The following is a 13,034-nucleotide window of genomic DNA, read 5'->3' as shown; positions in this document are numbered from 1 at the left end:
GGGGGGGGGGGGCGTGCAAAGCGGACTGGAGGTCACGGGTTTGATTTGGGAGACATGAAATGTGGGATGGACCCGCATGGTAGGAGGTAGCTGGAGTTTAACTGCTGAAGGGTCGATCAGTTTTGCAATAGGATACAGACCAATAAACCGAGGGGCAAGCCTGTGTGGAGTATCCTTGAGAGTGATGTCTCGAGTGGACAACCATACCTCTTGACCAACCTGATAACGGGGAGCCAGGTGACGGTGACGGTCAGCGTATCCCTTGTTCTCGTCGGCTGTGCGGAGAAGAGCAGCCTTGGTTTGACGCCAAATTCTCTGGCAACATCAAAGGTGGTGCTGTACAGATGGTATGGCAATCTCAGTCTCTTGACTAGGAAAAAGGGGAGGCTGATACCCCAGAGAAGCCTTAAAGGGGGAGAGACCTGTGGCAGACAAGGTGAGTGCGTTGTGAGCATATTCTACGCAAACCAACTGTGAACTCCAGGATGAGGGGTTACTCTCAGCACATCTGAGGGCGGCCTCCAGCTCCTGATTACATCGTTCTGTCTGACCATTGGATTGGGGATGGTATCCTGAAGCCAGGCTAGATGAAGCTCCCAGAATGTTGCAGAATGCTTTCCAGACTTGAGATATGAACTGGGGTACTTGATCTGAAACAATGTTCAGGTGTATACCATGGATTCAGAAAACGTGTTGAGAAATCCCTTGAGCAGTCTCCAGGGCAGTTGGTAACTTCTGTAAAGGGACGAAATGGGCAGCCTTAGAAAAACAATCAATAATAGTGCAAATGACAGTATTACCCTGTGATGGGTGAAGACCAGTAATGAAGTCGAGTGCTATGTGAGACCAAAGGCGGCTGGGGGTTGGGAATGGTTTCAATAACCCTGCCGGGGACTGATTCTCACTCTTATTCCTCGCACAGGTCGAACAGGCTGCCACAAACTCTTAAACGTCCTGATTCAGGGCGGGCCACCAGAAATGTTCCTGTACGAATGATAACAATCAGTTAGTTCCAGGGTGACATGTGATCTTGGAATTGCAACACCATTGTAGGACTTGTGAAACAACAGGAGTGGGTACAAACAGTCTGTTAGCCAGACCACCCCAGGGTCAGGCTCAGCCTCTTGTGCCTGACAGTTGGTCTCTTCAGTGTCCCAGGTCAGCACGCCCACAGTGCAGGGAACAGGAAGAATGGGCTCCGCTGCTCAGACTCTGAATCCGGGGAAAATTGCAGAGAAAGGGCATCAAGCTTGGTGTTGCGAGATCCAGGCCGGTAGGTGATAGTGAAGTTAAAACGAGCAAAAAACAAAGACCAGCGAGCCTGCCTAGCGTTTAGTCTTTTGGCTCCTTGAATAAAGGCGAGATTCTTATGGTTGGTGCAGATAATGAATGGGAGACTTGTGCCCTCCAACCAATGTCTCCATTCTTCCAAAGCCAACTTGACTGCGAGCAATTCTCAATTCCCTACATCATAATTTCTTTCTGCAGAGTTTAACCGCTGAGAGAAAAAGGCGCATGGATGAAGCTTATCATCCGCTAAATCGCGTTGAGAGAGAACGGCTCCTAGTCCAGTATCCGAGGCATCAACCTCCAAAGTGAACTGCTTCTTGGAATCTGGATGAGACAAAACAGAGCAGAGGTGAATAATTGTTTCAATGCCACAAATGCCTCTTCAGCCTCTGGGTTCCATTCGAAGCGACGAAGGGTGGAAGTTAGTTGTGTGAGGGGAGCGGCGGTTTGACTGTAGTTCCGGATGAAACAGCGATAGAAATTTGCGAAAACACTGGAGCTGTTTTTGGTTCTCAGGAGTAGGCCATTCAGCAACTGCTCTGATCTTCTCCGGATCTGTCCATACTTGCCCACTCTCAAAAATGAAACTCAGGAACGAAACAGTGGAGACATGAAATTCACACTTCTTGGCTTTTACGAACAATTCAATCTCCATTAAAAGCAGTTTTGTCAGATTCCTGAGTAGACCAAATTGTCCATATGCGGCCACCAATGCAGTTCACTAGGGAGTGGCTTAGTGCAAAACACACCCTGGTGTTCTACATGTGCCAGGTTCACAACCTTTTCTTAGTTTTAGGAACTAAGAGACATTTTCTTCTGAATATCAGTGGTAATTATGTAGACAGTTCATGAAACACAAGGAAGTAAGGTTTGACTTCTGGAAGGGACTTCTTCACTTTTAGCCATCCTGAGTGGATGATTTGTTGCAGCTATGTAAGTTCAGGACAGTCTTCACATTGTACTTTAAACTCAGCAAGCAAGAGTGCAGTCAGGAGAGGAGAGATTGCAGACATCTCTGTGATTAGGTCCTGTTCAGAGTGTACAGCTGTATTAGTGGTGCTGAGGAGAACATGTGAGAGTCAGTCCACATGATGTCCTGATTTCTTGGTTTGTACTGCATGTTGTACTGGAAACACACCTGTCTAACTGACCAGTGTGCAATTCTCATGCCAGCTTTATTCATCCTTTTAGTGCTTAGCAGAGTGATGAGGGTTTGATGATCAGTTCTGGTTGTGAATCTGCATCCCCACACATTTGTCCTCCATCTTCCATTTACCCATACAAAACCAAGTGCCTCTTTTTCTAATATGAAGTACTTCCTCTCAACTGGATATAGAGTGTAGGAAACAAAAGCAACAATGCATTCCACATTATCTGAGAGGAACTGTGTCAGAACAGCTCCCAATCTATAGCATGAGGCAACTGTTGTGATAAGTTGTCAGTTCAAGGATGTAGCTGGCTAGTGCTAGGCTTTTTGAGAGCATTGTTTTGAGATCATTGAAACTTTTATTTGCTTTATTTATCAGTCCACTTTAGTTCAACTTGAGTATTTGTTTGAAGTAACTCTCGCGATGGTTCAGGGGTAGCATGGAAGAAACTGGCTGAACCAAGAGGTTAAAACCACAAATTAATGAAGAGCTGCCAGATCTATTGGTGCAGGAGCTTCAGCGATGGCAGTCAGGTGATGTGCGCTGGGATGCAGGCCCTTCTTAGAGATGACCTGTCCTAGGAATGGAATTTTGTTGAAGTTGTTCTGTAGGCCCATGCCTTTAAGTCACTGGAGAACAGTTTGTAGGTATTCATCTTGATGTTCCTTGGAGTGCCTATACACTGTAATATTGTCCAAATAGTTTTGGACTTTTGGCAAATCTTTCAGAACTTTGTGCATCATCTTTTGGAAGGCAGATGGAGCTGAAGCAAGTTCAAAAGTCCCTTGTGTCTTATGAAAGCAGAAAAAACACAGCTATCATGGTTAAGAGGCAATTGATTATGCCAGTTTTGAGACCAAGTCCACCATATGAGGTAGAGAGTGCTAGTTCTTTATCATACTTTTATTAGGTTCACAGAGATCAACACAAATCCTAAAGTCTCTTTTATGTTTTTGAGCCCTCATTAGAAGACTCACCCATTCAGATGCATCCACTGGTTCAATGATGTCTGCTTGGAGTAAGTGCTTGAGTTCTGAAACCTCTTCACACATGTTGAGTGATGTCTCCCTTTTTGGCACACAGGTTGCACTGTGTTGTTTACTTAAACATTGTGGATGAACCCTTTAACACATCTAAGATGATGGGCTGAATCAGATTCAACATTATTCACCCTACAACTTTTTGTGTCAGTTGAAGGTTCTTTTGCATCATCCTCTTTAATGAAAATCACTTCTCCACCAATGATGTTAAGGCCTTTTCATACTCCATAAGAAGTCACAAAATCTGCTCTCAGTCACGTGGTTGCATGATGAAAATTGCGTTATTTTTGTTCCAAGTGTTGTGTGATTGGTCAGAAGTTATTGTGGACGTGTTTATGTCGTAAAGCTGGTGAGCTCTAATGGAGTTAATTTACTGCTCCTCTGAGAAGCAGTTTGCCAAGGCTGTTTGAAAATACAGTTGTCTTTACAACTGTTCCAACAAAACTTATAAACCTATGAACTTAAAAAGATCACAGGCGACTCTTCATGGCTGTGGTGGTCGGGAAGAAGTACGCCTTGGCCAGGCAGCATTACCTTTAGTTTAGCAGTTTACGTTAGCTTATTTATCTTAATAATTATTATGATGGCTGTTTAGCGGGCCTCTGGTATTTTAGTCATGTTGTACCCTTAGCTTAGCATTGTCATGTTTCAGTTTATGTTAGCTTATTTAGCTTTCCTGTACATTTAGTTTAGTTTAGTTTAGTTTATCTTAGCTCATATTTTGACTGTCTTAGCCTAAATGTTGTTTAGTTCAGCTTTAACTTCATCGTGATTTTATTTAGATTATTTTAGCTGCTATTTTGACACTTTTAGCTCATGTTTAGATATGTTTCTTTTCATTATTTCATTTAGATTATACATTATATATTATACATGATTGATCTATATCTGATTATGATGTTTCTATGATGTTTGATTATGTATCTGCTGTATTTGATTCTGTTGTTGTTTCTGTATTGTAAAGCACTTTGGATCGCCTTGCTGCTGAGAAGTGCTAAATAAATTTCACTTTACTTCACTTCACTGAGAGGTTTCTTGTAGTGCTTCATTGTTCACTTTGCATGTGACATTAAATGTCGCAGCCATCAGCTTAACAGCATTCACTCACAGAATTGGTAACTAAGGAACAATCACTTCTCTCACAGCAACCACAGGTGATTTGCATACTTTGGCAAAATGGCCATTTTCCTTGCCGATATTACAATTTATTTTAGCAGCAAAATTTTTTTTATCATTAGTCTGATGTTTATGAAGTTGTAATTTTCAGTTGGACTGAGGTCTGAGTTTTGACTTGGCCATTGTAGGACTTTTAACTAGTTCTCCTTAAACCAGTGGAGTGTTGCTTTAGCTGTGTTTAGGATCATTGTCCTGCTGGAAGCTGGTTTTGGAGTGATGGAAACTGAACTAAAATTGTTTGCATGATTAAAAAAAACCCAACACCTAAAACAGAAATGCTAAATATTTTTATAATGAACATCTACTGTTCATTAGTGTTTATATTTGTTCAGTATTTCTTTTGCAAATTCACCTTAAGACCCCTCCAGCCACAGCTCTGAAGTTATCGCAGGATTATGCTCAGTGATAATAAAGATCTAACATAACTTAAACTCAATCAAAGCAGTCTTTACTATTAACTTAATTTAAAATCATGTACAAATAAATATTACATGAAAAAAACAAGTAAATGCAAATCAAAACCAGTCAGGAGACAAGCCAAAAATTCTAGTAAAATTGTTACATTTTTGTGGATCTCAAAGTTTTTAGTTTATCACCACAAAAACTCCAGCTAGGCCCACTCAGACTGTTCATTTCAGCACAAAAACAGAACCCACCTGCTAATTAAGTCAAACACTAGAGGCCTAGAATTTCAAACTCAACTTCAAACAAATGCCATCTTAGATGTTCTTCTTCTTGACTTTATACTTTCTGCTTGAGTGTGCAGCTTCCAATAAAGCTGTATCCCTGATAAATCCACAATTCCTTGCAACTTTACTCCCAGCTCAGCTGCATGGTGGAACAGTTGGTTAATGCTGTGGCTTTGCATCAAAAATGTTGCAGGTTCAACTCCTGACTGAGGCCTTGCTAAGAATAAAGCAGACTTGTTCACAGTGAGTGTTGGATTAAAACATGGCTGGCCTTTGTCACTGATTCTGTTCATGAACAGAATTTCTGGTTGCAAGGACCAATCTCTTCATTTTGTGGGTGCCCTTACATTGCATAATAACTTTTGAGGTTGTTGTGTTTTTATCGCCTTTACATTAAATTTTAGCTCCTTTTTTGCCTGTGATCTGACATTAATCTTTGATTTGTGAATATGAAATTGGACCTCAGCTGTGGTTCAAGTACCACTGATGGTACACAGGACCCCTTTAGTGGTACTTGGAGTGGTTTGAGCAAATTATGATTCTGGCTCCAAATAGAAACTATTTGCAAAAATGCAATAAAGAATATTTACTGGAATATACTGGAAATTGGAGTGGGTGACAATTAATCAATGTCCTAGTGGTTACTCAATCAGTGCCAATGAAAACTTTATTGAATCTGCTAACAATAAAAGGTGCAAAATAGAAAGAACATTTAATTTAAGTTATCTCAGTTGTTGTTGAGCAGAAGAAGAACCAATATAGTATGTGATACTTCTCTTAGCAACAAATCCATAAAGCCATCACATCCTAAAAGTGTCCCCTTCAACCAGGGTTAGGAGTGTTTTTGTATCTTGATGGTTCCCCCTGAATCAGTCCTAAGATTGAAACAGTTTGTAGTAGAAAGTCAAAAGCAAGTTAGGTTGGTGCATTAATCAAGATCCCATCTCAAATATATATTTTCTTAAATATTAAAATGATTTAGTGTTCCTTGTGTCTTTGTGTTTGTTCTTGAAATTTTGGGACAACCTCAGAAGTTGACTTTTGGTTCATCTGGTTTCTGCCATTATCACTAGATGACCCTCACTAAGGAAGACCCAGGCGAGGATGATCAGGCCCCAGTGTGTATCCCTTAGCCAGTTGGGTTTGTTGTAGGGTTTAGGTTAGGATATAGAAACAGGTTTGGTTTTTCGGTTAGAGTCGAGAAGATTGGTCAGTTTGCTTGTCCATGTCAGCTATGAATGTTAGCTTGTAAAGCTATGCTATTGCTTTTTAATGTCTGTCATAATGGCAGGACTTAGACAATTGAAAATGTGGTATTATAAATGGTACTTGTTATGAAACATTTGAGAACCACTTCTTTAGCAGAATAAAAGAAAAAAAAAATACCAGTGCTTCTTATACATACAGTCATTACAGCCCAAGCATGATGAATGGTCATAAGTTCTATGAGGACAAGAACAGAATGAAGTAACATATAACTGCCTGGTTCCTGGTCTGAGGCAGTCTGTCTTAGCAAAAGCGCTCCATTAGCATCAGTGTTGGGATGCTTACATTCAACCACAATGGCTCTTTTATCTTTTTCCATCTGCAGTGAGACTGTGAGTTCCATACTTTTTGGTTTGTCTTGTTATTAATAGCTGCAGCTGACTGTGATAATGACTCAGTGAGTGAGGCAACGCAGCCCCAGCTGCTGCTTCTGCCGCACCTCAAGTCTGCGATGTAGTTTTAATGAGAAATACGATAAAGACCTATACTGCACCTCTTATCTTTATTTCAGTGAGACACTATCGAGCTGGCAAACATCCTTCAGCAGTAATAGAGTACAGAAAGCAGCTGAGGTCGGAGGTCATTATTTAATGACCTGTTTAATCTCTCTACATATATCCTTGTCTAAGGCACCTCACTGTCCCCAGCAGACAGAATCTATAACAACGTCACTGGCAATCCATCCCAGGCCCAACAATAAAACTAGAACAATTACACTGAGACAGGCTGAAGTCTTTACCAATTATATAGTTTGGTATATATAAAGGTTTGGCTAAAGTTCAGAAAGCTGCAAAAATATCACAACTGTTAAAAATAAAAAATTCATGCATCTTTGTAGAGGGCCTTTACTGTGTAATAACAGTTGATCTCTTCTGTGCCACTTTCCTCTTTCTAACAGAAAAAGCTTTATTAAAAATGTGAGAAATAAAAAAGGCCTGGGAAGGTTGAATCAGATTTACAAACTCAAGCTCAATTCAAACAAGACTAGCTGCTGGTGAATATGTGAACATTTTTAATTGAATAACCTCATTTCATATGAGCTTAAAAAATAACAATGAAATGTAAAGATAAGAAAATTATGAAAAGTCTGTTTTAGTATCAGATATTGTAACAAAAGCTGGAATAATAATAGGTTAACTTAATGAATATTCATTTTTCTATAAATCCAAGGGAAACACCACCAAAAGATAAACAGCAGGTGATATTTTTTTTGCCCACGTTTGTGTGTGTTCATTTGTCTGTCTGTTAGCAAAATATATCATGAACCAGTGAGTGGATTTAAGGAAACTTTCAGAAATTGGTTAATAGCTCTATATTTACAACTGGTTAACTTTTTGAGTCAACCCAATTCAAGATGGCTGCCACAACCAACTAACTTTACAAAAAATCAAAAATAGTTATACCTGAGCCAATTTTACTGACATTGAGCTAAAGTTTGATGTGGTAGTAGCTGAGTCATGAAGCCTAGGCATAAATTCAGACTGGAAGACCTGCTTCAGCCTCACCTGCATCTAATCGCTGCGTCGAGCACCTCCACTCCAGCCTATCAGCATCAGACCGCGCCTCCATCTCAGCCCATCAGCATCCAACCACGCCTTCAGCGTGTCCAATCAGCGAGCAAGCCTTCGTTTAAAAGGGCCTCCATCATGGCCCCATCCGTTCGCCGGCCGAACTTCAGCCCACCTCCACCCCTTCTCCACCCCCAGTTTCCCAGCTCCCTCAAGCTTCCTTCCCCTCTTCAACCTCCACCACAAGTGTCCGGCCCGAGGAAGACGCCTCTAATGCTCAACCTGAGCTTCTCCTCGAAGCGCATTGCTATTGTCGACACTCGCGTCTTCCGCCGAGGTCCGAGCGCCAAATATCTTATGTCATTCATGTCAAATAAAACCATTTAATTGCAGCTTCTCTTTGTCGTGAGTCTCTCCAGGTTGAAATCCCCAACACATGTTCCAAGCATTAACCCATCTTTCAAGATATTACAATATTGCATCAGACTGTGCTTTCTGTTATTTACAAGATTTGACCAAAACTGCTATGAATTAATTTCTTTTCAACATAAGATGATCTTAGTCTTAAACTGGCATAAAAGATGGCAGGTGATATGCACTCTTGTTTGTTTGTGTTTTTATTTTATGGACTTATCAGTCTTGAAAGCTTGTGGGTAAGTTCTTAATGGTCTGCCTACAACTCTACAACTTCCAGGACTTGAAAACTTCAGCTTCTTTTGGGATTTTAAAAAAGTGATGTCTGTTCCATCACAGCACGTATTTATATCTGTTGTGATCAGCTCCTGCGACTGTGTCACAGCAAATAGGTGATGCAGTCAGAATGCAAAGCAGCTGAACCCAGAGAGATCCATAGATAAACACCAGCTGATGTCATTATACCAAAGAAAATAAAAAATAAAATAAAAGTTTGTACTGCCACTTCACAACATCACACAGCATTTCTAACTGTCAAACACTTTCTGCAAGGGAGATTTCCCTTCTTTCGGGCAAAACTCTCTCCTTTAGTGTGTCCTCATCTCTCCATGTCTCTGTGTGTTTCTAACTCTTTCATTTCTGTTTGGGTTTGTGTGTCTGCAGCCTTCGTGCTGAGCTGTCCCTTCCCACGTCAGCCTCTCTATGGTGATGTTTCAGTCAGCAGTCTCCACTCTGGAGGTGAGGCATTCTTCTCCTGTCTGACTGGCTACAGGCTGCAGGGCTCAGGTGTACTGATGTGCCGCAATGCTAGCACCCCCTACTGGAGTGGCAAGGAACCACACTGTGAAGGTGAGGTCAAAGGGAGTCAAAGGTCATGGAAGACAGTAATACAGTTGTATATATTTAAATGGTCACAAAAATCTGTGGTTTATGTAAGCTGTGCCACATATTTTATTACAATAATTATTGAATTAAATACAGAAGCTTAGAAGTGTGGACACTGCAAAAAATATATTGTTAAATAACAGTAAACCAACAGCAACTGTGTTGCCACTTGTCTACTGTTTTTTTTACAGCATTTGTAATTATGAATTGATTTGCAATATGCCACAGATGTAACACAACAAAATACATTCAATACGATAAGAAAACACAGACAAGCATTTATTTAAGAAAAGCAACCACTGACACACAGTTGGTAATGTAAACAAATTTCCTCTATAAATTGTATAAAATAGATGCATATATGCTTTTGGTCTGAAGAAAAAACAGTGATGAACTCCTTTAAGTTTATTTTAAGAGTCAGCTTTTTGAAAAATAAACTCTTTCAAAAAAATCCTATTAACATTGCATAAAATTACATGAAGAGTACTCACCCCCCAGCATACATAGGTACATATTGTACCTATATATGTACAATATGTATAAAATGATTTTTTTTTCTCACTATGTGACATTAAATTAAACTAAATCATTCCTGTTTTAGATCAAATAGGATTCCCAAAATTATTTTTATTTGTCAAATTCCTGAATAATGAGATCATTTTTTTGAGAAATGTTTTATTACTTTCTTCAACGTAAAATGTTTACATATACTTAGATTACTATATATTTAAGTAATCTGGGAAAGCCCAGATAATGGGTGATGATGATGTGGCTTTGGAAGCTTTTAATAAGTTAGTTGACAACATTTGAGGTAATTGGAGGCACGCCTGTGGATGTATTTTAAGTCACACCACAAAGACATTGCTTCTTTGTGCAACATCATGATAAAATCAAAAGAAATCAGCCAAGATTTCAGGAAGAGATTTGTTGACCTCCACAACTCTGGATCATTCTTGGGTACAATTTCCAGATGCCTGAAGGAGCCATGTTCATCTATTGAAACAATTATACACAAGTATAAACATTATGGGAATGTGAAGTGAAATTTATTTATATAGCACTTTTCAGCAACAAGGCGATTCAAAGTGTGGTACCATCATACCGCTCGGGAAGGAGACGGGTTCTGTGTTTCTAAGATGATTGTATTTTGGTTCTAAATTTGCATGTCAACACCTAACTGTGAAGTATGGGGGTGGCAGCATCATGTTGTAGGTTTGTTTTGCTGCAGGATGGTCTGGTGCACTTCAAAGAATAGATGGTATCATGAGGAAAGAACATTGTACGGAAATATTGAAACAACACCTCAAGACAGCCATAAAATTAAAGTTTGGTGCAAATGTGTCTTCCAAATGGACAATGACCATAAGAATACAGCCAGATTAGTTACAAAGTGGTTTAAGGTCAACAGAGTCATTGTTTTGGAGTGGCCATGACAAAGCCCTGATTTTAGTCCCATAGAAACTTTGTGGGCAGACCTGAAAAAGCGCAGCCTACAAACCTGACTCTGTTACATCAGGTCTGTCATGAGGAATAGGACAGAGTTTCAATAAACTAATTTGAGAAGTTAGTGGACAGAAACCCAAAACGTTTTACCCAAGTTATACTGTTTAAAGACAATACCATCAAATAATAGGATAATTGATGAAAACTTCTGACTTTGATGAAAGTAATAGAAAAGATATTTAAGCAATGTTCTCTCTCCTTATTTAAGCATTTAGCAAATATAGAAAATGGGCGGACGCTCAGGTAGACGTCCGAAGGCTGGGCTATGGTGAGGCAGAGATGGAGGTCTTTGGGACTCACAGAGATGACAGAACAGAGTTTATGTAAATTTCTAATTGCCTTCAAACTTTTCCTAAATTAAAGTTAGGTAGGACCGCATAAATAAACTGAGACAACTTTCTAGTGACAGAAAATTTTGCTTGAGGGGAAAAATATGATGAAAGCTACAAAGCGGAAAAACACGAGAATTTGAACTAAGACATACAAAGATAAGAAAAAAACAAAGACAAGAAAATGGATGAAGTCGAGAGACAATGAGAGACAGTGAAAACGAGGGAGCTAAGCACGTCCTGGGTTTTACACAGACGCTGGGGTGTGCATTTCTATCTTTATAGTCCAATCACAAATGGTGTTCCTAAAAGAAGGCGGGTGTTTTAGTGGGCATTCAACCAATAGAAATTGTACATGGGAGGTACATGGTTTAGGCTTTTAGACAAAAGAAAGGGGCATGGTCTGAACTTTATACCTCTTTGCCTCAAAGGTAGGAGAAATAAATCTAATTAAAGCTGCAAGCAGCCTTGTACGGCCCTTGCAGCTCAGCGCCACTCCAGTCTTGTGGCAACCGCGGCAGCTTCAATACCTCCACCCTGACGCCGTTGTCAATGCTCTCGCACCATTCCCGCACCCGTCCACTGGGCAGCACAATTGGCAAATCTTCCAAGTAGCCTTCAGTCCAGTTTAATATGAGTCTGGTGGCATGTCTTAAATTTTTGGCAGAAATCCGACCTTCCAGACAGAAGTCATTGTCACTTCCTGTTTTGTGGCGATGGATTGGCGAGGACTTCCTGTAGGGTTTCATACACGTCATGTGTGGTTATCAAAAGTTAGTGGATACGGTTTCAATCTTATATCATAGACATGGTGAAGGAGGAGCAGTCACCCAATAATCTTCAGTGTCTTTTCTGAGTGGGCAGGGATTTAGTGATGTCATTAATGTACCACACCAATGTGTGCACCAGTGCTCCCTGATGATGCACAAAAAATCTGGTGCAGATCGGATGATGTATCAGGGAGCTACATATGTTGGAATAATAGGGTGCACTGGAGTCAAACTCCAATATAATACTTTTGGCCTCTTTAGAGGTCAACAAAGGTCATTCATATCCAGTTTGGTGCAAATTAAATGATGCATGTGTGATTTAGAGCCAATCATATGCAAACGGCGAGGGATTGGAATTTGCCATTACACCTACTTCATTACAAGAAGACCATCACTTAAGTTCTGCTGATTTTACTGCTGAAAAATTTCTGCTGGACAAGGAAAATGTCCTGTTGTCGGCTGCAATGTAAAACGTGTCCATGCCTGTTCTCCCAGTCACAGAGAACAGAGCTGCATGGCTTCATTTTATTTTTTATGGCAATGTCCCTGCGATAATGCCAAAGAAAGATGTAGTTTGAACAGCTCAGCTGTCCCAGAAACACGTCTCTGTTAAAGCCACAGCAGGTTTGTGTAAACTAACATTAGAACCATGTTAATAAAAGAAAAGAAAAGTTGGGGAAAAAAATAAAACTGATCTTTGCCAGGCAGCCATCTGGACATTTTTGGGTTTTGACCTGCTGAGTGCCGGTGTCCAAACCCGCTACCAGTTGGGCTTAAGACCCACTTATTGCTGCTTTCCTACTTGACAAATGTCGGTTCAGATCCGCCAAGTAGCCCTGTCCCAAAGACAGAATCCTCAGTTTGAATTATTAACGATATACAGGTGCTGGTCATAAAATTAGAATATCATGAAAAAGTAGATTGATTTCAGTAATTCCATTTAAAAAGTGAAACTTGTATATTATATTCATACATTACATACAAACTCATATATTTCAAATGTTTATTTCGTTTAA

At 40.1% G+C, this 13,034-nt stretch overlaps 1 protein-coding gene across 1 annotated transcript in view; it reads left to right on the top strand.

The window, feature by feature from the left end:
- The window catches only part of LOC108245342 (seizure protein 6 homolog), a 255,510-nt gene that overhangs the window by 171,547 nt on the left and 70,929 nt on the right, over positions 1-13,034 (top strand). The window contains exon 5 of the mRNA XM_017432192.2: positions 9,195-9,380. Coding sequence (XP_017287681.1) covers positions 9,195-9,380 — 186 coding nt within the window. The remainder of the gene's footprint in view (positions 1-9,194; positions 9,381-13,034) is intronic.

The sequence above is a fragment of the Kryptolebias marmoratus genome, linkage group LG2, assembly GCF_001649575.2.
Source record: "Kryptolebias marmoratus isolate JLee-2015 linkage group LG2, ASM164957v2, whole genome shotgun sequence".
NCBI lineage: Eukaryota > Metazoa > Chordata > Actinopteri > Cyprinodontiformes > Rivulidae > Kryptolebias > Kryptolebias marmoratus.
Note: the sequence above shows the minus strand (reverse complement) of the source record. Positions and strands in the feature narration are given on the sequence as shown.